This window comes from Dromiciops gliroides, chromosome 1 (assembly GCF_019393635.1).
Source record: "Dromiciops gliroides isolate mDroGli1 chromosome 1, mDroGli1.pri, whole genome shotgun sequence".
Classification (NCBI taxonomy): Eukaryota; Metazoa; Chordata; class Mammalia; order Microbiotheria; family Microbiotheriidae; genus Dromiciops; species Dromiciops gliroides.
The window spans coordinates 486,686,460-486,713,004 of record NC_057861.1 but is presented as its reverse complement, the minus strand read 5'-3'; the positions used below and the strand labels follow the sequence as shown (position 1 = coordinate 486,713,004).

At 40.0% G+C, this 26,545-nt stretch overlaps 1 protein-coding gene across 1 annotated transcript in view; it reads left to right on the top strand.

Annotated features, from left to right (window-relative positions):
• The first annotated feature begins 1,152 nt into the window (after positions 1-1,152).
• DCAF10 (DDB1 and CUL4 associated factor 10) overlaps positions 1,153-26,545 on the top strand; it is a 47,553-nt gene continuing 22,160 nt past the window's right edge. The window contains exons 1-3 of the mRNA XM_043965664.1: positions 1,153-2,506; positions 20,716-20,829; positions 24,872-25,069. Of these exons, the coding sequence (XP_043821599.1) occupies positions 1,170-2,506; positions 20,716-20,829; positions 24,872-25,069 (1,649 nt within the window). The 5' untranslated portion in view covers positions 1,153-1,169. The remainder of the gene's footprint in view (positions 2,507-20,715; positions 20,830-24,871; positions 25,070-26,545) is intronic.

Genomic DNA, 26,545 nt, shown 5'->3' with positions numbered 1-26,545 from the left:
ATTTCTTTTAATAGTTTTTAAAGAGCTTTCCACCCATTACCTCATTTGATTTTCAAAACAAGCCTATAAAGTGTGTGTTATCATGTCTATTTTAAAGGTGAGGATTCTGAGCAGCATAAATGTCTCAGGGTCAGAAAACTAGAAAGAGAAGTGACATCTGAACCCAGAACTTCCTGACTCCAAATGTAGGATGGGAAACCCTGGTCTTTATGTGAAATTTATCACCAACTGTCCTGACCTCTCAGCATCAGGGTTCCCAAGGGCAGCCACTATTTTTTTAACCTCCTTTGTTAGGGCAGATAGCAAGTATCCAGCATACTGTTCATAAATCATAGGCTTTTAGAGCTGGAAATGATCTCAGTCCAACTCAAGTCAGCTTTTATTAAGAAGCTTTCTTATCAAGAAGGCTTTATTAAGCACCAGGGCTAAGTGTGGCCCAACCCACTTAGAGATGGGCAGAGATTTATTTATTTATTCAACTGCTTTTGAGAAGCTAAGGGACAGGAAGCTCAGGATGCTGGCTTTAAACCGAAAAGGACCTCAGAGATGTACTGCAACCCTTCCATTTTAACAGAGAGGGAACTGAGGCCCAGAGAGGGGGAGAGTAGGAATTCGAATCCAGGGCAACCATTCTCCCCTCCCCCTCCCCCTCTCCCACATCCCTAGAACCCAGACAACACAAAAGGAAGAAGAGACAGTAGCATCAGAAGCCACAGCTGGAGTCCTCCAGCGTCTGCGGTGATAGAAATCAGGGGCACTGGGGGCGGGGGTGGGGTCACCGTGTGCGCGCACGCGCGGTCACGCGCACTCTGGGACGGAGCCGTTCGGGAGCTGGAGAGGACGCCCGGCTGGCGCTGTCCCTCCGACCTCGGGCTGAACTCCACCCCTACCCTTTCCTCCACCCCCACCTCCGGGCCGCTAGCCGCCTCCGGCGATCGCAGCTGCTGGGGGCCGACCGGCTGCGCTATGGTGTTCACGCTATCCGGGTCCCCGCCGGCTCCACATTCTCTTCGGCGTCAGTTTCCCCGCCGGCGCGCATAGGCGGCTGCACGGGCGGAAGTATCTTGCAGCGGTAGGGTGGCGGTGGTCGGCGGCGGCGGCGGCGAAGGGGCGGCCCGGGAGCTGGGGCTGGGGCTGGCGGGGGTGGCGCGTCGGCATAGCCGTCGGTCATGTTCCCTTTCGGGCCCAGCAGCCCCATCGGGGCTGAGGCGGACGAGCTAGCCGGGGACGAGCTGGGCTTCGTGAGCCAAAGCGAGGAGCGGTCGCACGAGGGGAGTGGAGCTGCGGCCGGGCCTGCCTTTTCTCCTTCCTCGCCGCAGCCCAGCGACCCCTCCTCCAGCCCTCCCCGCGACCCCCGAGATCCTCGCACGCCTTTTCTGTCCATGCCCGACAGCCCACCGGTGGCGGGGCCCTCGGGCTTGTCTGCGGGGCCCTCGGGCTTGACTGCGGGGCCCTCGGGCTTGTCTGCGGGGCCCTCGGGCTTGTCTGCGGGGCCCTCGGGCTTGACTGCGGGACCCTCGGGCTTGTCTGCGGGGCCCTCGGGCTTGTCTGCGGGGCCCTCGGGCTTGTCTGCGGGGCCCTCGGGCTTGACTGCGGGACCCTCGGGCTTGTCTGCGGGGCCCTCGGGCTTGGCAGGGCCCTCGGGCTGGTCTGCGGGGCCCTCGGGCTTGTCTGCCGGGCCCTCGGGCTGGTCTGCCGGGCCCTCGGGCTTAGCGGGGCCCTCGGGCTTGTCTGCGGGGCCCTCGGGCTTGTCTGCGGGGCCCTCGGGCTTGTCTGCGGGGCCCTCGGGCTTGTCTGCCGGGCCCTCGGGCTTGTCTGCCGGGCCCTCGGGCTTGTCTGCCGGGCCCTCGGGCTGGTCGGCGGGGCCCTCGGGCTTGTCTGCGGGGCCCTCGGGCTTGTCTGCCGGGCCCTCGGGCTGGTCGGCGGGGCCCTCGGGCTGGTCGGCGGGGCCTTCGGGCTTGTCGGCGGGGCCCTCGGGCTTAGCGGGGCGCTCGGGGTGGTCGGCGGGGCCTTCGGGCTTGTCGGCGGGGCCCTCGGGTTTGGCGGGGCCCTCGGGGTGGTCAGCGGGGTCCTCGGGGTGGTCGGCGGCGCGCGCGGGGGAGCTCGCGGCCGGGGCCAAGGGCGAGCCGAGCCCCGGGTCCCCGCGTGCCCCCCTTATCCCCTCCCCCCCGGACTCCCCCACCGCCCACTCCACGGCCGCCGCCGTCGCAGCCTGCCCCTCCGCCTTCACCTTCTTCTCTAGTCGCGTCGCCGCCGCCGCCGCCTCAGACTCCGGGTCCCCGGAGCCCAAGCGCGGGGGGGCCGGGCCGACAGGGCGCCCTGTCGGCATCCCCCTCTTCCGCTGGCTGAAGACCCGCAGCCTGGGCCGGGGGCTGTACGTGGACCCAGCCCGCGACAACTTCCGCACCATGACCAGTCTGTACAGCTCCATCCACCCGGCGGACTCGGTATACCTCAGCACCCGCACCCACGGAGCCGTCTTCAACCTGGAGTACTCCCCCGATGGGTAGGTCGCGGCCGCGAGTGGGGGGGTGGAGGGGGCTGCGGAGAGGAGGGGGCTTCACCCCACCCCCACCCACCGCCCCTGCCCGGGGATGGAGGGTGAAGGAGGCCGGCAGGCCTCGGCGCATTGCCCCGGCTTCCATGCCCCGCCTCTTTTATTTATCCTATATTCCATAAGGCCGTGTCCCCCCTTCCACGGACTGCGCTGCCCCTTAAGCCCTTTCAGTTGGCCGTTAGTGGCGGACCCGTGTTGGGTCGGTCAGCCTTTATTAAGCTCTGACTGAGCCGGGCATTTTGCGAGATGCCGGGGATTGGAAGAGCTGACCGAAAAATGGGTACGCTGCCCTCCGGAGCTCGTGTTCTAATGGGGGAGACGTGTGAATGCACAGCTCTGTATCTACGCCATTTTTGTCAGGCACGTCCCGGGGGCCGATCTGCTTCATTCATGGTCCGGGAATCGCCGACTGTGTGCCGGGCACTGTGCGAAACGCCCGGGAGACCCTTCCTAGAAAGGATAACGGCCCCGTGCCCTCGAGGAGCTCACCATCTCTTGGGGAAAGGAGGGGGTCAATAGCTGTGGACAGAGGATAGGGAGTGTCCCAAAAGTCTTAGTGCCTTAAAAAAAAGGGGCTCAAAATTGCACCAGGACTTTTGGGACACCTGTACATAGACTAGATGGAAGGTAATCTGGAGGAGATGGACTAGCTGTGGTGAGGTGGGCGGCCGGTGGTGAGGTGGGCGGCCGGCGAGACGCGACTGGGAGCTGCCGCCTGCAAAAAGGCGGGGTCTGAGTGTATTCCATCACAGCTCACATTACCTTTTGTTGAGCCATTCCCCAAAAGGAAGATTCCCCATTAGGTCACAGTTTTGGGCTGCCATGCAAAGAGCTTCTATTAATATTTTTGAATCTTGAAGGAAGCCGGGGTAATTATGTGACGGAGGGTAAGGAGTATTGGGGACAGACAGCGGAGAGGAAGGGGGGAGGGAGTGCTGAGTAGGCCAGAGCAGGTCTAGAGTGTGTGGAAAGGAGTCAAACGTAAGCAGAATGGAGTGCTGAAAGCTTTAAATATCAAACAAGGACTGTTTGGACCCAGAGTTAAATAAATAGATGTATATGAGAGACATTGGTCAGGGCTGTGTTTTAGGAATATTTCTTTAGCATCTGAGTGGAGGATGGATTGGGATGGGATGAGACTTGAAGCAAGGAGACTAATTAGAAATCGGTAAACATTTATTTAGTGCCTTTTGTGTGCTAGGTAGGCACTGTGCTAAGCTTTTAAAAGAAGGCTTTTGCTAGAATAGTCTGGGCAAGAAGTGATGAGATCAAACCTAAGGGTAGGTGTTGGCTCTGTTGAGTAGAGAGAAGCATAGGAAAGATGTGAAGAGAGAAAGATAGGATGTGATAACAAATGAGATATGTGGGGTAAGTGTGAATGAGGAGTCAAGGATGGGAACTTGATGACTGGAAGGGTACCTTTAGGCAGTAATAGGAGAGTTGGCAAGAGGGGACAGTTTGGGAGGAAAAGAGAGTGAGTTCTTTCTGTTAGGAACATGTTGAGTTTGAGGTGTCCAAAAGGAAATATTTGGAACAAAATATATAAAAGTACAATAAAACATGGATAACATTACATTTTAAAACTATCAGTATGTAGCCTTGTCCAGGTTCCCAATATACACGTATCTTTAGGGATTCTTCTATATCAATTAATGGTTCTCATTTCTATTTGAGTTTGACACCACTGGTGTAGAGGCAGATGGAAAGAAATTGCATGTTATTAATTGCTGTGTTTTGTCTTGGTATTAGTAATTTCAAGAATTTTGGTGCTACACTATTGGAGTCCCTAAATCAGATGTTAGACTGTGAAAGAGGGCATTGGAGCTTATCTTTCAGTTCTGCATCTAATGATAATGGTAGAGGTATGCGAACAGGAATACTGACTGGTAGGTACCATACCACAAGACATGTTTGTCAAACCTCCACACCTGTTGGAAGACTTACTGGATCAGGAAGAAAGGAAGCTCAATTTTAGATGGTTATCTCTAGACCTGGGGTGGTTTTTCCCTAGTTCTGCCTTTCACTTTCCCTTCTGAAGGCCACTGAGGTGTCTGTTGTTGTGACCATACTTTGTGAGAGGATGAAAAATGACACTTGTTGTTTCTGCTATCAAACTACCCCCGGTCAGAAAAGTTATGGCATCAATAACTAGATGGAGGCCACAGTACATCGTACCTGTCCCAGAGAACAAAGTGATTTATCTGTTCAGATCAGCCAATGGGGGCAGGATTGGGAATACAGCCTCAGAGGAGGGAGAGGGAAGTGACAATAATCAACAGTAAAAGTGGTGGATGGGAAGAAAGGAGGAAGAGTTGAAAAATATGACAGAAGGAAAAGAGGCCAAAAGGTTGGGCCAACTTCTTCCCTGCTTGGCTTGTTAAAGGTTTATGAAGACTAGCTTTAGGATAACACTCAAATTTAGAATGACCAGACATTTATTAAGACCCTACATGCTACACATTGTGCATGGCACTGGAGATACAGATAGAAAGACAGAAACATTTCTCTACTTTCAGGAGACAAGAAACACATATGTAAATATATGCAGAACAGATATGGAGAGAATACAAATACAGGGTAGTTAAATTCAAGGTTGTTAGGGAGGGCAGTTGCAGTTGGGATCAGGAAAAGATTCCTGTAGAAGGATGTTGTGGGAATAAAATGAGATAATTGAATGAAAAATGCTTCAGAAAGTTGAGTGGTCTAGGAATTCTGTAAGTTTTTTTGTGCATTTGTATAATTTGGCCTCTCTTGTCATTCATGTTACTGTTTTAGAATTGTTAAAACATTTCCACTGTTCATTCCTTTCACTGGTAGAATTGTACAATAGTGTAAGCTAGTCTATTCATCATAAAAATATAATCTACTCTGACTTTATGTTTTGGGAGTTAATAGTAATGAATTGGAATCCATATAGAGAATGTTAATCTTTAGGTTGTATACAATGACCTTACAGAATGCCATTAGGTAAAACTGACAGAATAAAGTACTACCTTAAATTACATAAATTGTTTGCAAAGATAGAGGAAGAAGGGATCCTACCAGATTTTTTTCATGAGGCAAATGTGGTCCCAAACTAGGGAGAGAGAAAGAAGGGTTCCCATCATTTCCACCTCAGCAGCTAATTAATGAGAGTGAAATACAAAATAAAATTTCCCCCTTTGAAGGATGAGATTATCTCTAAAACAAGTTAAGAAGTTATTGGTTTCTTTGTTTCATTATAGAGTTTCCCATCAAATGGCTAGATAATGGAACATTTATTTCCTCTTTCCAGTTAGTCACTTAGCATTTGTTTAGCATTTACTATGTGCTAGCCAGTTCATCTTTAGTATACTCCATTGACAACTTGGGACACTATGAAATAAAGGGCATTTTTTTTCATGTTTCAGGTTTGATTGGTTTTTTTTCCTCTTTTTTTTTTTTAAAGTGAGACAGTTGGGGTTAAGTGACTTGCCCAGGGTCACACAGCTGGTAAGTGTTAAGTGTCTTGAGGCCAGATTTGAACTCAGGTACTCCTGACTCCAGGGCTGGTGCTCTATCTGCTGCGCCACCTAGCTGCCCCTTGATTGTTTTTTCAAAATTAGGGAGGAAATTTCTGAGTGTAATGAGATTGAGGGAAAAAAAAGAACCTAGTAATTAAACCTGTTGCCTTTTAAAATGTCATTTTGTGGGTTCCGGCAATCCTAGACTATAAATCTTCTATTTTCAGCTAGGATTGTCATTAAAACCAAGTTTCCAAATAAATTGACCTTAAAATATATACCATACAGAGTGTTAAACCAAGAATTAAAAAAAATAAACATTACATCATTTTTGTTTGTTTTTTTGCAGGGCAATGAGGGTTAAGTGACTTGCCCAGGGTCACACAGCTAGTATGTGTCAAGTCTCTGAGGTTGGATTTGAACTCAGGTCCTCCTGAATCCAGGGCTGGTGCTTTATCTACTGCACCACCTAGCTGCCCCACATTCCATCATTTTTACTAAAAATTATTAATAATGATTTAGTGAGAGTAGCGGGTTTTATACAGTTAAAATAATTATTTAAAAGTGCTTATTTCATCCTTATCTCATCTGTTTTTATTTTGATTTTGTTGATAATATACATAAATTAATACAGTAGTATTGCAATTTATGAATATATAAATATTGAGAGTATGTATCAAATTTGGTTTTTTACTGATAAGGCTGCATGATCAAATAAGTTTGGAGATCTCATACATAGACAGGTAAACTCAAAAAATGTTAGAACTGGAAGGGATTGTAGAGGTTACTTTATCTAGTCTCTTTATTTTACAGATGAGGAAGAGTTAGTTCTGAGACAGGTAGTCACTTGCCCAAGGTCACATAGTGAATAAATGGCAGCTCCCAAACCAGAATTTACATCTTGTCATGTGTCTAGCTCATCCTTTTTCTAGAAATCCTCAGGGTTTGAATTTCTTTCTTTTTTTTTTTTTTAGTGAGGCAATTGGGGTTAAGTGACTTGCCCAGGGTCACACAGCTAGTAAGTGTTAAGTGTCTGAGGCCCGATTTGAACCCAGGTACTCCCGACTCCAGGGCCGGTGCTCTATCCACTGCGCCACCTAGCTGCCCCAGGGTTTGAATTTCTGAAATCAGGCCTGTCCAATTTTGTCTTAGTTGTTTTAAAACAGTTGCTTTAGGGGCAGCTAGATTATGCAGTGGATAGAGCACTGCCCCTGGAGTCAGGAGGACCCGGGTTCAAGTGTGACCTCAGACACATACTTGCTGTGTATCTCTGGGAAAGTCACAACCTGCAAAAACCCCAATTGCTCTAGTTGCATATGTTGGATTTGAAAACTCTAGAAGAAACAGACAACTGTGCAGGAAGAATCAGCATGTGCACAGCCATCTTTAATAATTGCCCTTTTTTTTTCTTTTTTCTTTTTTTGAGAGGCAATGGGGGTTAAGTGACTTGCCCAGGGTCACACAGCTAGTAAGTGTTAAGTGTCTGAGGCCAGCTTTGAACTCAGGTCCTCTTGAATCCAGGGTCGGTGCTCTATCCACTGCACTACCTAGCTGCCCCAATAATTGCCTTTTGGACCATAATAAAGCATCAAGATGCCTCTTCTTTAGGGGGCAGCTAGGTAGTGCAGTGGATAGAGCACCGACCCTGGATTCAGGAGGACCTGAGTTCAAATCTGACCTCAGACACTTGACACTTATTAGCTGCGTGACTCTGGGCAAATCAATTAACTCCCATTGCCCCACAAACACAAAAACAAGCTGCCTCTTGCTGCTGATAATTATTGGAAGCCATTTTGGGGGTATTTGTGGCAGAATATTTTGAATGTCTGAGGAATGGAGAGTTTGGTTTGAGTGATAGAGTTGATCCTGAGAAAATAATTAACATTCAAGTTATTTTACAGTAACTAATGCAGCTGTGAGGAACATAATGGGGACTATTGGTAACTGTGAGTCAGGGCATTTGTTTCTAGTAGGGCTTTTGGGTATAGCTCCCCAGAAATTCTCTCTGCTCTACTGTTTGCATTTATAAAGAAATGTTTCAATGACCCTTTGCTTTCTTGCTTTCTTTTTTTTTTTTAAATCATTGCTACTAGCTCATTTTTAGCTTCCTGTCGCCCCACAATTAAAAAAACAACAATTCTCCCTTGAAATAAATAAGCATAGGGGCAGCTAGGCGGCACAGTGGATAAAGCACCAGCCCTGAATTCAGGAGGACCTGAGTTCAAATGTGGCCTCAGACACTTGACTCTTACTAGCTATGTGACCTTGGGCAAGTCACTTAACCCTCACTGTCCCGCAAAAGAAAGAAAGAAAGAAAGAAAGAAAGAAAGAAAGAAAGAAAGAAAGAAAGAAAGAAGGAAGGAAGGAAGGAAGGAAGGAAGGAAGGAAGGAAGGAAGGAAGGAAGGAAGGAAGGAAGGAAGGAAGGAAGGAAGGAAGGAAAGAGGCATAGTCAAGTAAAGCTAATATACACATCATCTGTGTCTTAAAATAAATCTATTCTGCACCTCATGTCCATCATTTCACTTTCTAGAGGTGAGTAGTGTGCTTCATCATGGTCCTCTGGAATTGTGGCTGATCATTGCTTTGATCAGCATTCTGAAGTCTTTAGGTTACTTTTCTTTACATTGTTATAGGAATTTTATGAAGTGTTTTCCTGATTCTGTTGTTTCATTCCATATCATGGTTTATACAAGTTTTCCCAGGTTTTTCTGAAACCATTCCTTTTGCCATTTCTCGTGGTATAATAATAAATAAATATTATATTTATTAATAAATATATTACATTCTATTACATTCATATACCACATTTGAGGGAGCCATTGCCTAGTTGATGAGCACCCCCTTAATTTCTAGGCCTTTTCTCTAACAAAAAGTGTTGCTATAAATACACGTGTTTATTTGAGTCTTGTCTAACTTTGTTTAATCTTTTTGGGGCATAGTCCTAGTAGTCATATTGCTTGGCCATAGGGTATGCACAATTCAGTAATTTTTTGGGTATAGTTCCAAATTGATTTCCAAGTTGATTTGATTAATTCATAGCTCCACCAACAGTATGTTAGTGGACCCATTCTTCTTTATCCCCTTCAACAATTGCATTTTCCTTTTTTGGCTATCTTTGCTAATCTGAACAATACGAGGCTAGACCTTAGAGTTGTTTTAATTTGTATTTGTCTTATTAATTATTTTTTTCTTCTTCTTTTTGTTTTTTTTTTGGTGAGGCATTTAGTGTTAAGTGACTTGCCCAGGGTCACACAACTAGTAAGTGTCAAGGGTGTGAGGCCGGATTTGAACTCAGGTCCTCCTGACTCCAGGGCCAGTGCTCTATCCATTGCACCACCTAGCTGCCCCTTATTAATTATTTTTAAGCATTTTTTCATATGGTTGTTGATGGCTTGGCTTTCTTCCCTTGAGAACTTCTTGTACATATTCTTTGACCATTTATTGGGGAATGACTCTTATTCTTATATATTTAAATCAGTTCTCTATATAACTTTGATATTGAGAAAACTATTTTCCTTCCTAATTTTGTTTGTGTAAAATTGATATAATCAGAGTTGTCCATTATCTCATGTGAGTCTCATAATTCCTTGTTGAATCTAGGTCTCTTCCCTTATTTGTAGTTGAGAAAGGTATCTTCTTCTTTTTTTTTTTTTTTCATGTGTACACATACATTTATTTTTTTTTTCTTATGAGATATTTTATTTTTTCCGTTACATGTAAAGATAGTTCTCAACTTTTGTTTATACATGCTTTACAATTTCAGATTTTTCTCCCTCCCTCCCCTCCCTCCCCCCTCCCCTAGACAGCAGGTAATCTGATATAGGTTATATCTATATATCTCTATACATATACATATAGATATATATACACACACACATATATATACACATAATAACATTAATCCTATTTCTGCATTAATCCTGTTACAAGAGAAAGAATCAGAGCAGTGATGCAAAACCTCAAAATAGAAAAAAAAACACAACAGCACCCAAAACAAAAGAAATAATATGGTTCAATCAGCATCTATACTCCACAGTTCTTTCTTTCTTTTTTTTTTTCTTGGATTTGGAGATCCTCTTCCATCATGAGTTCCCTGGAACTCTTCTGTACCATTGCATTGGTGAGAAGAATATAGTCCATCACAGTAGGTCAACACTCAATGTTGATGATACTGTGTACAATGTTCCTCTGGTTCTGCTCATCTCACTCATCATCAGCCCACGCAAGACCCTCCAGGTTTCTCTGAACTCTTCCTGCTCATCATTTCTTACAGCACAATAGTATTCCATTGTATTCATATACCACAACTTGTCCAGCCATTCCCCAATTGATGGGCACCCCCTCAACTTCCAATTCCTTGCTACCACGTAAAGAGCAGCTATAAATATTTTTGTACATGTGGGTCCCTTTCCCCCTTCCATGATTTCTTTGGGCAAAAGACCTAAAAGTGGGATTGCTGGGTCAAAGGGCATGCACAGCTTTATCAAAAGGTATCTTCTTCCATGCTCTTCAGGTTTATTATGTGACCTTTTATCTCTTGGTTCCTATATCCCCTTCCCAGCAGTTTTTGTCACATGATGAGACCTAGTCATTTTTTTGCCTTTGAGTTTATACAGCACTATGCTGCTATGTTCATTTGCTCTTCACATTGTGTACTTAATAGTTCTACTGCTGATCCGTTTTTAAAATTTTTTAATCAGTGCCAAATTATTAGCTAGTAACAGGTTTTTTTGCTAGCTCCCCTTCCTTTCCAATTAAAAATTAAAATAAAATTTATAGAAATAAATAAAAATTTCAATCAAATTTCCCCACATTGTGTTTATTTATTTTACATTTAATTTAATTAAAAAAATTTTTCCCTACATGTAAAGATAATTTTTTTGAGTTCCAGATTTTTTCCCCACCCTTCTTTCTCTTACCCCCCCCAAAGCCAGCAAGCAATCTGATACAGGCTATACATTACAATCATGTTAAACATATTTTCACATTAGTCATGTTGTAAGAGAAGAATCAGAACAAAAGGGGGGAAAAGCAAGAAAGAATAAACAACAACAGCAAAAACCAAAGTGAAAATAGTATGCTTCAATCTGCATTCAGACTCCATAGTTCTTTTTCTGAATGTGGAGAGCATTTTCCACCATGAGTCTTTTGGCATTGTCTTGGTTCATTGTATTGCTGAGAGGACTTAAGTTTATAACAGTTGATCATCACACAGTGTTGTTTCTACTGTATACAATGTTCTCTTGGTTCTACTCATTTCACTCAGCATCAATTCATGTAAGTTTTTCTGAAATCCATCTGCTTATCATTTCTTACAGCATAATAGTTTTCCATTACATTTATATACCACAACTTGTTTAGACATTCCCCAGTTGATGGGCATCCCCTCAATTTCCAATTCTGACTAAAAATTGTTACCCAGCTTTTTGCTTTCCTTCTAATTTTGTTTGCATAGATTTTGTTTGTGCAAAATCCTTTTAATTTAATGTAGTCAAAATGATCTACTCTAAATTTCATAATGTTCTCTCTCATCTTTGGTCATAAATTCTTCCCATATCCATAGAACTGACAAGTAAACTATTCCTTCCTTTTCTAATTTGCCTGTGGTATCACCCATTATGTCTAGATTATGTATTCATTTTGACTTTGGTGTAGGGTGTGAGATGTTGGTCTATGCCTATTTCCTGTCATACTACTTTCCAGTTTTCTAGTTTTAAATTAAATTAAAAAAATTTTTTTCCCCTTGAGATCCTTCACCTTTTGTTCCTCCAAGTGGAGGAACTGAAAATTGAAACGCTCCTGGAGACAAGTGACCTGCCTTCCAGCACATATACTGGGGGGTGTAGGGCTAGTTCCTAGTCTACCATTTGGGATCATTGATGACAAGCCTTGCTTGACATGTGGGAGATATCTGACTAAGACAGTTCTGAATGCCTCCTAGTTTCTCCACAGGAAAAGAGAATGAAAGAGGAAATGTGACACAGAACTCTGCATGTTGGCTCTAGAGCAACAAGTGTGATCAAGTGTGAGAGTGGGTCTTGGCTTACATAAGTGGTCTTGTTTTTAAAGATGGATACTCTACACAAGTAATGGACTAGGAATTTTTATCTCATTGTCTTCTAAGCTGTAATAGCTTCAGCATGTTACTGGTTCAAATCCCTACTTGACTTTCAGCAAGTTATTTTTTAACCTGCCTGGTTTTTCCTTAGTTATAAAATTTGGGAGTTGGGACTAAATGATGTCTAAGGCCTTTGCCACATGTAAATTTATGTTATTATCATTCTTGACTGAATTTTTACCAGAGTGGGTTTACTTTTTGACCAGATTTCTCTTCCTCATTTAAGCCAGCCCTTCTACTTGTTCTTCTTTTAACCTCCCTGTTACTAGGTCATCAATAGAATTCAATAATTAGAAGATACTGAGCCCAATCAATAATACATAACTTTTCAGGTTTTCTTTTTGTTCCTTACAAACCCCTGAGCCTTGGGTTAAAACTCCTCTTCTGGGGAACTTTTTTTTTTTTTTGGTGAGGCAATTGGGGTTAAGTGACTTGCCCAGGGTCACACAGCTGGTGTCAAGTGTCTGAGGCCAAATTTGAACTCAGGTCCTCCTGAATCCAGGGCCAGAATTCTATCCACTGCATCACCTAGCTGCTGATCAGTTTTTAAAATTTTTTAATTGGTGCCAAATTATTATTATTTTTTTAATTAAAGGTATAAATTTTCTGTAATGCCTCATGGCAGGAATTGCTATCTTAAACCCCTCCATTTCCATGACTAAATGTACATCACAGCCATTTATTCATTGTTTCTTTGTCTACTATTGTGTTCGTGGGTATATTGTACATAGAGCCCCTTTTGATTCTACTTGTTATAAACCACTTTTGGTTACATTCAAGGATCTAATGGCCTATAGCTGTTGTCAGCCTTTACTATAGCTTTGCAAAGTCAGTTCTTTTTGTTCTAAAAGTATTTTTTAAAATTCACTTTTATTTTACGATCCAAATTCTTTCTCTCCTTTTCCCCCTCCCTCATCCACTGAGAAGGCAAGAAAAACAAAGCCCTTTGCAAACATGTATGGTCCTACAAAACAAATCCCCTTATTCCATGTATGAAAGGAAGGGAAGAAAAAAGGAAATATCTAAAAATATTTTAGTAAATTTTTGACCTGTTGCATGCTCTGACTGTAATATTCATCCTCTTGTTCCTTTTTGATGAGGAAACAGTTAATCTTTCTAAAGCTAACGTGTATATATGCTCGTATTCCCTCTTGTTCAGATGACAGTGAAGCTCATGTTACCAGATCCCCACCCTCTTTCTCCTTGTTTTTATAGACCCACTTATTCACGCCAATTATGTAAGATAATTTTCCCTAACCTTCTTTTCCTCCCCTAGAGGAGTATTTTCTTCCTCCCTTTTAATTCTTCAAGACAAATGAGAACCACTTTTGTGAAATTGCCTTGTCCAATTGAACTCCCTCTGTGACACCTGATGATTATTTGGTTCAGAGAGGTCATCTTTCCATATTTGAATGTTAATGGCTTATTCTTGTTTAGTCCTTTATCATTGTTAGTTTATGTTTACTTTTTTGTTTCTCTTCACTCCTGTGTTTGAACTTCAAAATTTCTACACAGCTTTGGGTCTTTCATGAGGAATTCCTGGAAGTCCTCTATTTCATTAAAGGTCCATTCCCCCCTCTCCCCCCCCAATTAGGATTCTATTCAGTTTTGCTGAATTGTTATTTTTGTCTCTAAAACCCTATATCCTTTACCCTCTTGAATATCACCTTCTCACGTCTTTTATTCTTGATTTGTTGAGTCATTTTCTGTAATATCTGACTCTTTGTGACCCTATTTGGGGTTTTCTTTTGTGAAGATTAGAGTAGTTTGCATTTCCTTCTCCACCTCATTTTACAGAAGAGGAAACTGAGGCAATAGGGTTAAGTGACTTGCTCATGGTCACACAGCTAGTAAGTGTCTGAGGCCAGACTTGAACTTAGGAAGATGAATCTTTCTGTCTGCAGGCCCAGCACTCTATCTACCACACCAGCTTCCCTTCTTTATAGTAGTAGGTGCTACATGTGTCATCCAATCTGCAGTTCCTTGGTACTTGAATTTTTTCTTTCTAGCTGCTTTCAGTATTTCTTTCTTTGACTTGGAAACACTAAATTTTGGCTATAATGTTCTCAGAAGTTCATGTTTTTGGAGTTCTTTCAGGAGGCAACTCCTTTTACTTACATTTTGACAGAGACCTGGGCAATTTTCTTTTAGAATTTCTTGAAATGTGAAGTCAAGGCTCTTTTTTTTTTGTTTATGGTTTTTCCAGGTAGTTCATTCAGGCCCTCTCCCTCCATCTTCTTCATTCTTCTCTCCCTCCCTTCCCTATGTCCTGGGGCAAACTCACATTTTGTAAACATGTCTATGGGAACAATTCACCCAGGTAAAGAGAGAACTTTCTGTATATAGAAATGCTGTGATTTATGTAGGATTATTCTATATCCTGAAACTTTGCTAATATTGATTGTTTCAAGTCATCTTTTAATTGATTGTCTAGGGTTTTCTAAGTATACCATGATGTCATTTGCAAGGAGTGATGGTTTGTTTCCTCATTGCCTATTTTTATTCCTTCAATTTCTTTTTCTTGTTTAATTGCTATAACTAGCATTTCTTTTCTTTTCTTTTTTTTGTGAGGCAATTGGGGTTAAATGACTTACCCAGGGTCACACAGCTAGTAAGTGTCAAGTGTCTGAGGCCGGATTTGAACTCAGGTACCCCTGACTCCAGGGCCAGTGCTCTATCCACTGTACCACCTAGCTGCCCCTTAACTAGCATTTCTTTTTTTTTCTTTTTTTTTTTTTTAGTGAGGCAATTGGGGTTAAGTGACTTGCCCAGAGTCACACAGCTAGTAAGTGTCAAGTGTCTGAGGCCGGATTTGAACTCAGGTCCTCCTGAATCCAGGGCCAGTGCTTTATCCACTGCGCCACCTAGCTGCCCCTTAACTAGCATTTCTAATACAGTGTTGAATAATAGTGGTAATAATGGATATCCTTGCTTCACCCCTGGTCTTATTGGAAAAGCTTCTGGTTTGTAATTGTTACAGATAATGCTTGCCCTTGGTTTTAGATAGATGCTACTAGATTGTCAGTTTTGCTGGCATATAATTGGGCAAAATAACTTCTTCTTTTTTGAGGGGTGGGGTGGGGCAATGAGGGTTAAATGACTTGCCCAGAGTCACACAGCTGGTAAGAGTCAAGTGTCTGAGGCCACATTTGAACTCTAGTCATCCAACCAGTTCTGAATCCATCTAATTAATTGTATTATTGTCTAGACTACATCTTTCCATTTACTTCTAAATATTCATACAAGATACTTTAAATTCATTCATTTATTTATTTTTGTGGGGGCAGTGAGGGTTAAGTGACTTGTCCAGGGTCACACAGCTAGTGTCAAGTGTCTTAGGTCAGATTTGAACCTCCTGAATCCAGGGCTGGTGCTTTATCCACTATGCCACCTAGCTGCCCCAATTTTGGGGGGGTGGGGTGGGGCAGTGAGGGTTAAGTGACTTGGCCAAGGTCACACAGCTAGTGTCTGAGGCCAGATTTAAATTCAGGTCCTCCTGAATCCAGGGCAGGTGCTCTATCCACTGTGCCACCTAGCTGCTGCCCCCCTCCCCCCATTAAAAAAATTTTTTTTTATAAGATACTTTATAAAAAACTTTCCTAAGTCTGGGTAAGCTACACACCTCTCATATTTCCCTTATCTATCAGTTTAATTAAGTAACCCTGTCAAAAAAGGAAATGAGATTAGTCTGATATAATCCGTTCTTGGTGAATGCTCTGTTGTTTGTTTTTTTTAATTTTAATTTTAAAAATTTTTTATTTTATTTTTTGGCGGGGCAATGAGGGTTAAGTGACTTGCCCAGGGTCACACAGCTAGTAAGTGTCAAGTGTCTGAGGTTGGATTTGAACTCAGATCCTCCTGAATCCAGGGCCAGTGATTTATCCACTGTGCCACCTAGCTGCCCTGGTTTTGTTATCTAGGTATTTAGCAACTACTTTGATGATCTATTCTAGGATTTTCCAAATCAAGCTCACTGGCTTATAGTTTACAGATGCTATTCTTTTCCCTTGTGAAAATCAGGACCCCATTTGACCATCTCCAGTCTTGTGTACTTTTGTTTTCAATGGTTTTTCAGATATCACTGACAGTGCCTAAGCAATCACATTTGCCAGTTCTTTCAGTCCCAGAAGATGAGACCAAGAACCATTCTTCAGTTAATAAAAGGTTAAAGGATGTAAGCAAACAGTTCTCTGAAAGAAAAGTTGCAAGCTATTAACAACCATTTGAAAGATTATTCCCAGTCAGTAATAAGAGAAATGAAAATCATAACAGCTCTGAGGCTTCTCCTCAAACCCAACATATTGGCAGATGGAAAAAAAATGGGAAAAGTTAATGTTGTAGAAGCTGTGGAAAGATAGGCACAATGATGTATTGCTGGTGAGACTATAAATTGGACTGGAAAGCAATTTGGGATTGTTCTAGGAAAGTGACTAAAATGTCCATTGCCCTTTAACCGAGGAATCCCACTAGTAGACATATAACTCAGTAAAAGGAAAGAAAGTCCCGATACATATCATATATATATATATATATATATATATATATCCTGCTCCTCCCCCCCAGGCAGTGAGGGTTAAGTGACTTGTCCAGGGTCACACAGCCAGTAAGTGTCAAGTGTCTGAGGTCAGATTTGAACTCGGGTCCTCCTGAATCCAGGGCCAGTGCTCCTAGCTGCCCCCAAAATATTTTTTAAGCAACTCTTTTTGTACTAGCAAAAAACTGGAAACAAAAGTAGATAGATGTCTATTGATTGGGGGATGTCTGGGCAACTTGTATGTAAATGCAATAGAGTATTACTTCACTCTTAAGAAATAATGAATATGAAGAATATGGGGAAGCATGGAAGGACATATGAGCTAATCCTGATGCAAAGTGAAATAAGCAGAATCAGGAAAACAATCTCTGATGCTCTCTCTCCTTTCAGCCACTTCCTTTAGCTAAAGGCCCATCTTCTTCAAGAAACCTTTCTCAGTACTCCTTAATCTTAATGCTTCTCCTTTGGGATTGCCTTCAGTTTATCCTGTATTACCTTGTTTGTTTGCACATAACTTTGCCTGTTCTCCACCATACTCTGAGGTACTTAGGGGCAGGGTTTGTCTTTTACCTTTCTTTTTATCCCCAGAGCCTAACTCAGTGCTAAGGTACACACTATAGGTATTTAATAAATGCTTCTTGACCTTAACTTGACTATGGCTACCACAGTATAAATGGAAAGAACAAAAGAGAATGCTATGTAATTATAATGACCAAGGTTGTTTCTTTAGAAAAGATGAGAAAATGCACCTCCCCTACCTTCTTTGAAAAGGTTGAGGAAAAGGAGTGTATTGTATATATTCTTAGAATTAGTTGATGTGTTGCTTGGTTCTACTGAACCACTTTTCTCTCCTGTTCTGAAAATTCTTTGTAACAGGGTAGCTCTTTGATATGGGAGGGAAGAGGACTCTATTTGGAAATGAAGATGTGAAAACAAAATATATAAATAAAAATGTTAAAATGTGAGTTATGATATGTTTTCCTCCATTTGTGGGTTGGTGGGTTTTTTGTTTGTTTTTGGTAAAACCCTTCTCTTTTTAAAAACCCTTTAAAAAAAAACCTTCTCTTTTAAGTCAACACTTTGTCCTTGCCATTCATTTTGCATACATTACTTTGTAATTATCACATTCCTACAAGTCCCTTCCTCCCATTTTCCTTTGAATACCTGGGCTGAAACAGTGTCTTCTCTTTCTCTCTTGTGTAATGTCAGGTTGAGTCATTGCCTCCATGGTGAGACCTAAAACACAAACCTGTGAAGTTGTTTGCATGGGCCTTTGACACTGGCTAGGGGTGAGCACTCAAGTAGAAAGATTTAAATCTTTTGCTGCTTCTGTGTTATTTCATGAAGCTTTGCCTTGTGAGGTGTTTGTGGCTTCAGCTGTGGACATATTTGGAGCATATTTCCTTTTCTGAGACTGGTGGATTGGAGGATGTGGAAAAGTTATGAGCTTCCTACATACCTCAGTACTCATTATCTGAGTCCTTGCAGTTATGGATTAGTATTTTATTTTTGTTTAAACCCATGATTTCTAATGAGGAATATCCTTCTGCCAATGCAGATTACTAACAGTTATGTAATTTTTTTTTCTTAGACTGTTACCTGGGGGCACTGAGAGGCACTGTGAGGCACTGTGTCATCAAGTGACACAGTTATATGTTGGAGGTAGAATCCAGGTGGTCTGGATTTAGGCTCTGTGACTCTATCCTATTACCTAACCTTGTGGTTGCTAAGGAAGCAAAAGTCAGCAAAACAAAAGTTGCTATAACAAAAATACTCACTAGTGAACTATTTGTAAAATTTGTCCCCATTCTCTGTCTTTTTAACACTGTTGTTTCTTCTTACCTATTCTTAGTCCTTAAGAATCTCTTTGGTCATTGTTATCACTGACTGTGCACTTCCACTTCAAGAAAGAATGATTTGAATATTAAAGGGCCTTTGGGAAAATTGATAAAGCCCTTGAATATTTTTGCAGTGACTCTCACTATGATTGTACTATAAAAGTCAAAAGTGAAGTAAAGGATTATTGATGTAATTTTGTGAATAAATATTACAAATATTGACTCTTGATATTCTTTGTTTTAAGAATTAGCACGGTCATGCTAATTATTATGTTGTGAAAATCAAAAGTGAAGTACTGTAGTAGAAAATAATCTTCCTGTGCTGTTAGACACTTTTGTTGGATAAATTACAGCAAAAGCAATACTTGATTTACTCATTCTAAGAACATGCATTTGCTGTTATACATTAACATACATTGTTAAATAGAAAATAAAATTATTTTCTTTATTTTTTGTTTTATTTTTCAGTTTAAAAGTCCCAGTTAAATTTTTTATCTGCTATTTGCTTTTTTTGTTTTGGCCTTGATTAAGTGGATTCAACTTTAAATAGTCTTTTTCCAGTGCCACTTATATTAAATAAGGAAGTCCTCTATTCCCATGTCTCCACAGTGTGCTACCATTCCTTGGTTGAGATTTACCTAAATCTCTTGACTCCTACTAGTCATTGTCATAGTGCAGAGAATTGTTCTATTTTGGTTCTGCTACTTTCTGGTTGTTGCTAACTTTCTAGGATACTTGTCACATGTTGCCTATGTCCCCGTTGTCTACCAAATAAAGGCAAGTGAGTGATTCTGGCATTTAAGTATCATGTGGCTGTTCCTTGGTGGTAACATACCTAGATCACAAGTTCAATATTTTTTAGAAAAGAAGGTAAAGCCTCTTAAGTAGCAGCAGATATTTCAGAATTCAGTACCTATCAATCAAAAGAGTCAACAAACACCTGCTTAGTACCTGGTACTGTGCTAAGCCCTGAGGATAAAAATATAATAAATGATGAAATTCCTACTCACAGGAAGTTTATATTCTTTCTTTTAAATTTTATTTATTTATTTATTTTTGCCATTACATGTAAAGATAGTTCTCAACTTTTGTTTATACAAGCTTTCCAATTTCAGATTTTTCTCCCTCCCCTAGACAGCAGGTAATCTGATATGGGTTTTATATATATATATACACACACACATACATACATAATAACATTAATAGTATTTCTGCATTAGTCCTGTTATAAGAGAAAAATCAGAGCAATGATGAAAAACCTCAAAATAGAAAAAACAACAGCACCAAAAACAAAAGAAATAGTATGGTTCATTCAGTGTCTATACTCCACAGTTCTTTTTTTTTTCTTCTTGGATTTGGAGATCCTCTTCTATCATGAGTTCCCTGGAACTCTTCTGTACCATTGCATTGGTGAGAAGAATATAGTCCATCACAGTAGATCAACACTCAGTGTTGATGATACTGTGTACAATGTTCTTCTGGTTCTGCTCATCTCACTCATCATCAGGAAGTTTATATTCTAATGGGGAAACAACAAAGACATATGTAAATATATGCAGGATAAATATAAAGAAAAGAAATACAAATAAATAGAAAGCAGTCAAATACAAGTTCGTTTGAGAGGGAGGAAAATAGCATTTGAGGGAATTGGGAAAGGCTTTACACAGAAGATGGTTCCTGAGCTGTCTTGAAAGAAGAAAGAAAGATTTTGTGAGATAAGAGGTGAGGAGGGAGTATGTTCTGGACTTGAAGTGGTGGCCATTGCAAAGGCACAGAAAAAGGAGATGAAATGGCTTGTTTGAATACCAGAAGGAAAGCCAGATTAGCTGGATCCCAGATTATGGGTATTTAAGATCTGGTTTATCAGTTTAGCCTATCTAAGTTAGTAGAAATATATGTTCATCAATGTATTTTTCTAACATTTTAATGTGTTTATGTGAAATAAAATAAACCTCTGAAAATACTGCATATTTTGCAATATGACTTATTTTCTTTTTAATTCAAAAATTTTTGTAAAACATGTGAATGGTGATTATTTGGGTCTTGGTAAATGTTGAATTTAGGAATTGAATGTAAAATGGATATGAGTAAGCATAGTTTCACCGAAAAGAGTAAGACTTTATTGACTAAAAGAAATGCTAGGAAACTTAAAAAAAAAAAAGAAATAATGTTTGCTTTCTTTTAGGTCAGTGTTGACAGTTGCTTGTGAACAGACTGAAGTTCTTCTTTTTGACCCCATATCTTCAAAGCATATAAAAACGCTTTCTGAAGCTCATGAAGACTGTGTAAATAATATCAGGTTAGTACATTATTTAGTAGAAAATAAAACTCAGTGTGGCCTTAAAATGTTGTTTTGCAAAGTGTTTAAAACAATGTCTGATTTTTTTATATCATTGAGGAGTGAGATGTTCCATATATCTTTGAATGTTTCAGATGAATATCCCCTTGGGAACTAAAACTCCTTTACAAACACATGTGTGTATGTATATAACACATATGTACATAATATGTATCTATTTATCATTTTGTTTGTGTGTACCTATATACCTACACATCTCTTTATCTCTATCTTCCCTGAATGTATTTTATACTTCCTTACCTTCTTAAACACAATGTGATTTAAACTTGTCTTTATGACTCAGCAACCTCATGATTTGCAGTTATACTGTGCTACAGTATAGTGATGCCCTCTGGTGTTTTCATGTGTGTGTAGTTCTTTTGCCTCTTTATGAGGAAGCTCCATCCTGCTGTGCTTTTTGTTTCCTTATGCTTTTAATAGTTTTCTATTTCTCTTGTATCAGTGTCAGTGTGCATGCTCTAACCCCATTGTTTCTTTTCTATGCTCTGGGAAAATAGATAACCAGTGTTCCTCAGAATATTTGATTTGTAGCACTGAAAATTTTTAGCACTTGCCAGTCATCTTGTACAATCTCTTTAATATTACAGATGTGAAGATTGAACCCCACTGAGTTGAAGTTAGTTGCCCAAAGTCACAGAGCTAATCATTGGCAGTCAAAACTGGAACTCCCAACTCACAGTATTTCTGTTATACCACATTTATAAAATTTAAGTGTGTGTTTAGTAAATCTGTTCCAAGTGAGCAAAGGTTCTGCCATGATTAAAATACATGAATTTTACCCCAGAGACTTTAGGGGTCAGGGAAGTTCAGGCTTATTGGCCTTATGTTAGAGAAAGTTGAAGTTGCTTGATAAGTGTCATCTGGTTAAAGTGAGGTATTACTGTGTAGATTTGGGGGATTCCAAAAAATGTTATCTTGTGGTGGGACTGTATGAGATAAAAAACTGATCATTGTGCAGGACCTTTTTTTTCTGCTTCTGGTGGGGGTAGGAAAAAATGACATTTAAATTTCATTCCCTATAATAACAGTTTACTCTTGTAATCCAGGTGGTTTTTACATGGCAGTTTGCTGTTAAATTGTTGATCTAGTACTCTTATAGTGCCACATTTTTTTTCTTAATTTTTTTTTGAAGAGTTCATATAAATTCTCACAGAGTTTAGTGCACTAAGGACTCATGGCTTTTATTTTGAGGTAGATTATACTTTTGTTAAGGCTAGTATGTCTAATCATTATGGAATGTGGAAAAAAGTCATATTCATCTTTAGAATTTTAAATGTTTGAAATGTAGTTTGGTCTTTTTTGCATTTGTCTTTATAATTTTTTTTTTTTTTGCGGGGCAATGGGGGTTAAGTGACTTGCCCAGGGTCACACAGCTAGTAAGTGTCAAGTGTCTGAGGCCGGATTTGAACTCAGGTACTCCTGAATCCAGGGCCGGTGCTTTATCCACTGTGCCACCTAGCTGCCCCATTTGTCTTTATAATTAAACCCATGCTTTACTGTGCAATATTTTTGCCATGAGTATTAAAACTAACATATCTCAGGTTTTTTTTTTTTTTTAAAGGATTCAGCTTTGCAAAGAACACGAATTGGGAAAAAAAGACAGGGTATTTTATCCTATTTAAGCCATTGCAGTTACCAGTTAATAGAATGTTCAAGACAGTTTAAGATGCTGCTGAAGATTTATAGTATTGTAGGATCTTATATTGTTTGTGCTCCTAGGTGTCTTTATGGATATGTAGGTGGATTTTTGATGCAATAGAACTGAACTGAGGTTTCTCCAGGTATGTATGGGTGATTAAGGAGTGTTCGGGACTCATTTTCTTCTAGTGAGTCTTCTGATTTTTGTCTAGTATATTCTCTTGGAATTAATTGACTAATGGTAGGTTATAGGTTTCCCAGTTGCCTTAAGACTCTTCCCCTTCCCCTTCCCCTTCCCCTTCCCCTTCCCCTCCCCTCCCCTCCCCTCCCCTCCCCTCCCCTCCCCTCCCCTTCCCTTCCCTTCCCTTCCCTTTTTTTTTTTGGTAAGTTTACATTGAGCTCTTTCCTTTTCATACACAGCTAACTTTTTGGGGGCGGGGGGTGGTGGTGGTGGTGAAGGGCTGAATGTCTGGACTCCTTTCATTTCTCATTCTCTACATTTTATAGCTCATTAACACTCATGCTAATAAGAAGTTATCTTGGGGTCAGTGAATATGGCTACTATACATTTAATTATATGTAGCAGTCAAATGAATTGTAGTAGAATGAAAGATAAGTACAGAAATATACTTTTGTCAGTTTTTCTCTGTCTCTCAGCTTTAGTAAAATGGATGGGTTGGGGGGAGAGGGGGGGCTATGATTAATGAATAAACATGCTTTTTTTTTTTATCTGTAGGTTTTATTCATCCATGTTATCTTTATTTTACATTACCAGGAAGAATCTAATCATAGTTGGCTATAGAATTGGGGATTACATTTGGTATATCCACAAAAAGTTCTTTCTTATTCAGAAATTAGTTATTTTCCCAAAAGTGAATTGTTGCAGTTATCCAGTATGTGTTTTATAATTAGATCGTGTATATCTGACAGTGGTTTGAGTTTTTTCCCCCTTTTTTGATTACTTATGTGAGAGGAAAATTTTCTTGGTAGACAGCATGTTTTGTTTTGGTTTTTTTGGTGGTTTTGGAAGGAGAATAATGGAGGTCCTCTGTTTCCATAGTTTGAATCTACATTGTTCAGTCCTAACATTCCTTCTTCGTAGGTTTTTTTTAACCCCTGAAATCCTCTTCTCCCAAAAGGTCTTTGTTGATTAAATAGATGTGGGAATGGTAGATTATGTTTTTCTAACTTAGAGATACAGCTCATTTTAGGGAATCCTGACATTTGAGTCCCCTTTTTGAATTGCTTACTTCCCATTGTTGTGTTAGGAATATATTTTTAGAAAGGGAAAATACATTGGTTAGCAAACACCTCAGAACACATTATTTAAAAAATAATTTTATTGCTTTGAAATAGATACTTCAGTGATTAGAAGATGCTGTCAACTACAGGCAGGGAGAGATGTACTTATAACTGGGTTATATTCCCATTTAATGATGTTTTTACTATATTTGTGAAATTAAAAATTAATGCATCTTTAAAATACATTTAATCAAAATTAAAGACAAAATTAAAAGAGTGAGCCTTTGGATTGGGAATCAGTATTGTAATCTGGGGGGTTGAGAATCGGGTTTTTATAAACCTTAAAATACCATGTAAATATGTATTTTTATTACTATTATTATAAAATTAGTATAAAATTCTTTTATTTAGCTGATCAAAATTATTTTTTATTACTATTTGGCCAAATACATTGAATCTGCCACTTGGCAACGTTTGGTACTACTGCTTATAAATCAATTTACTTCTGTAAAGGGGAAGGCTTATCAACTATTGTAAATGTTCTGCCTCTGGTATTTGCTCAGTATGTGACCTTGGGCAAGTAATTTATGTTAACTCATATAAGCCTCAATTTCTTTATCTTTAAAATGAAGAGGCTGAAATAAATGTATCTATAAGGATCTTTCTAGCTCCATATTTATGAACAAACTGAAAACTCTACATTTTTGTAAACATTTTTTGTAAACTTTCACTAATAATGATGATTTACCTTCAACAGCTATGTCTATGGCAATTCCTTTGACAATATATTTTCCATTGGCACTAAAGTTTCTTTTATATATGGCAAATGTGCTAAATTTGCTTTGGGTTATGAGTTACACATTCTGTTATCCCTTGTCCTCTTTCCCATCCCAAAAAGAAACTGAGAATGTCTTCCTTTGTCTTGACTGTATTACAACTTGACCCTCCCAGTACCACTGAATATCTTTAAAAAATCATTTTGTGATGTAATTTTTAAAAAGCCACTACTCTGATATGAAGTTGTTGAGATACTACTTCTGACTTTATTTTGTATATTTAAGAGTGGGAATGGACTGATTTTCCTTTTTCCTTTTGTTGGTAGGTTTTTGGATAACAGACTGTTTGCAACATGTTCTGATGACACTACAATAGCCCTTTGGGATCTGAGAAAATTAAACTCAAAAGTGTGCACTTTACATGGTCACACTAGCTGGGTGAAGAACATTGAATATGACACTAATACAAGACTCTTAGTTACATCAGGATTCGATGGAAATGTCATCATTTGGGACACTAACAGGTTTGTGAGGAGGGGAGCAGAGTAAGCTGTGAACACAATCACCTATTTATTTATAAATCTTTAGAACAAAAGGTGACTTAATAACAAGGTAAAAAAACCATCCAGATCATGAGACTAATTTGCTGTTTGCTAGTTACTTATATATCAAGAATTTGAAGAACATACCAAAACTTAATAGATTAGTTAATAAGTGCCTACAAAATGAGTTTGTGTAGTTTAAAGTGAAATATTTTCATAATTTCCTACTTAGAACTGAAGTGTATTACCTTCATAGATACTTCTCTGGTACTGTACAGATGATGCTTTTTTACCTAAAATAATCTTTTTTGAAGAATGTCTGACTTTTTTTTTTTTGCCTAACTTAGTATTTATAATGCAGTTTTTGCTCAGATTTCCTTGTGCTAAAATGTTAGTTTTCTAGGTGAAAAAAAAAAATTATCATTTAAAAAAACTTTATATATTTACAATGTGCCTTTACTATAAAGAGAAGCAGCATGGCATAATGGATAGAGACCTGATGATTAAGCCAGAAAGACCTTGGTCCAGATCCTTCCTCTGACACATGCTTATCCTCTTTGTTATGGGCAGCTCTCTAAGACTTCCACTTGAAAATAAGGTGCCAGTTTGCATTGGCAGAGGAAGTTTCCTCATTAAGGAGGAATTCATACCATTGAAATTATAGGTGTAGCCCTTCATCCCTCTAATACCTGACATGGCAAGGCCAGATCTAAAAAATTCTTTCTGAAAACAAATGGTACAAGTAGTGAAATTTTATAAATGTTCTCTTATAGTCTAGGCCATATGTAGTCTGTGATTTAGAGAGAGAGACAGTTAGCCCCTGATAGAGTGATGCCAAACTGAAATAGAAGTGGGAGCCACTAAATTGTACTTAAGGATTCCTGTAGGCCATATATTGACTTGGAAAACCACTTATTAATGTTATCTGTGTTCTATTTTATTTTTATTAATTTTGTTAAATATTTCCCAATTATATTTTAATCTGTTTGGACTCTATTTGGGAGTGTTTTGACACTTCTGATGTTACAGACTTTTAGCAGCACCAGTTTCACTCTTGAGAGTAGGGGTCCTTAACCTGAAGTGTGCAGCCTTTTTTTTTTTTTTAAATATTTTATAGTTGTATTTTTAAATAGTTGGTTTCTTTTGTAACTGTGTGTCTTATGCATTTAAAAAGATTATTTTTAGAAGGGTTCATAGATTTCTTTTTTTTTTTTTTTTTTTAAGTGAGGCAATTGGGGTTAAGTAACTTGCCCAGGGTCACACAGCTAGTAAGTGTTAAATGTCTGAGGCTGGATTTGAACTCAGGTACTCCTGATTCCAGGGCTGGTGCTCTATCCACTGCGCCACCTAGCTGCCCAGGGTTCATAGATTTCAAAAGGCTGCCAAAGGGGTCACACACACACAAAAGTGAAGAACCCCTGATTTAGAATGATAATATGAAATTTTTTAAGACATTAG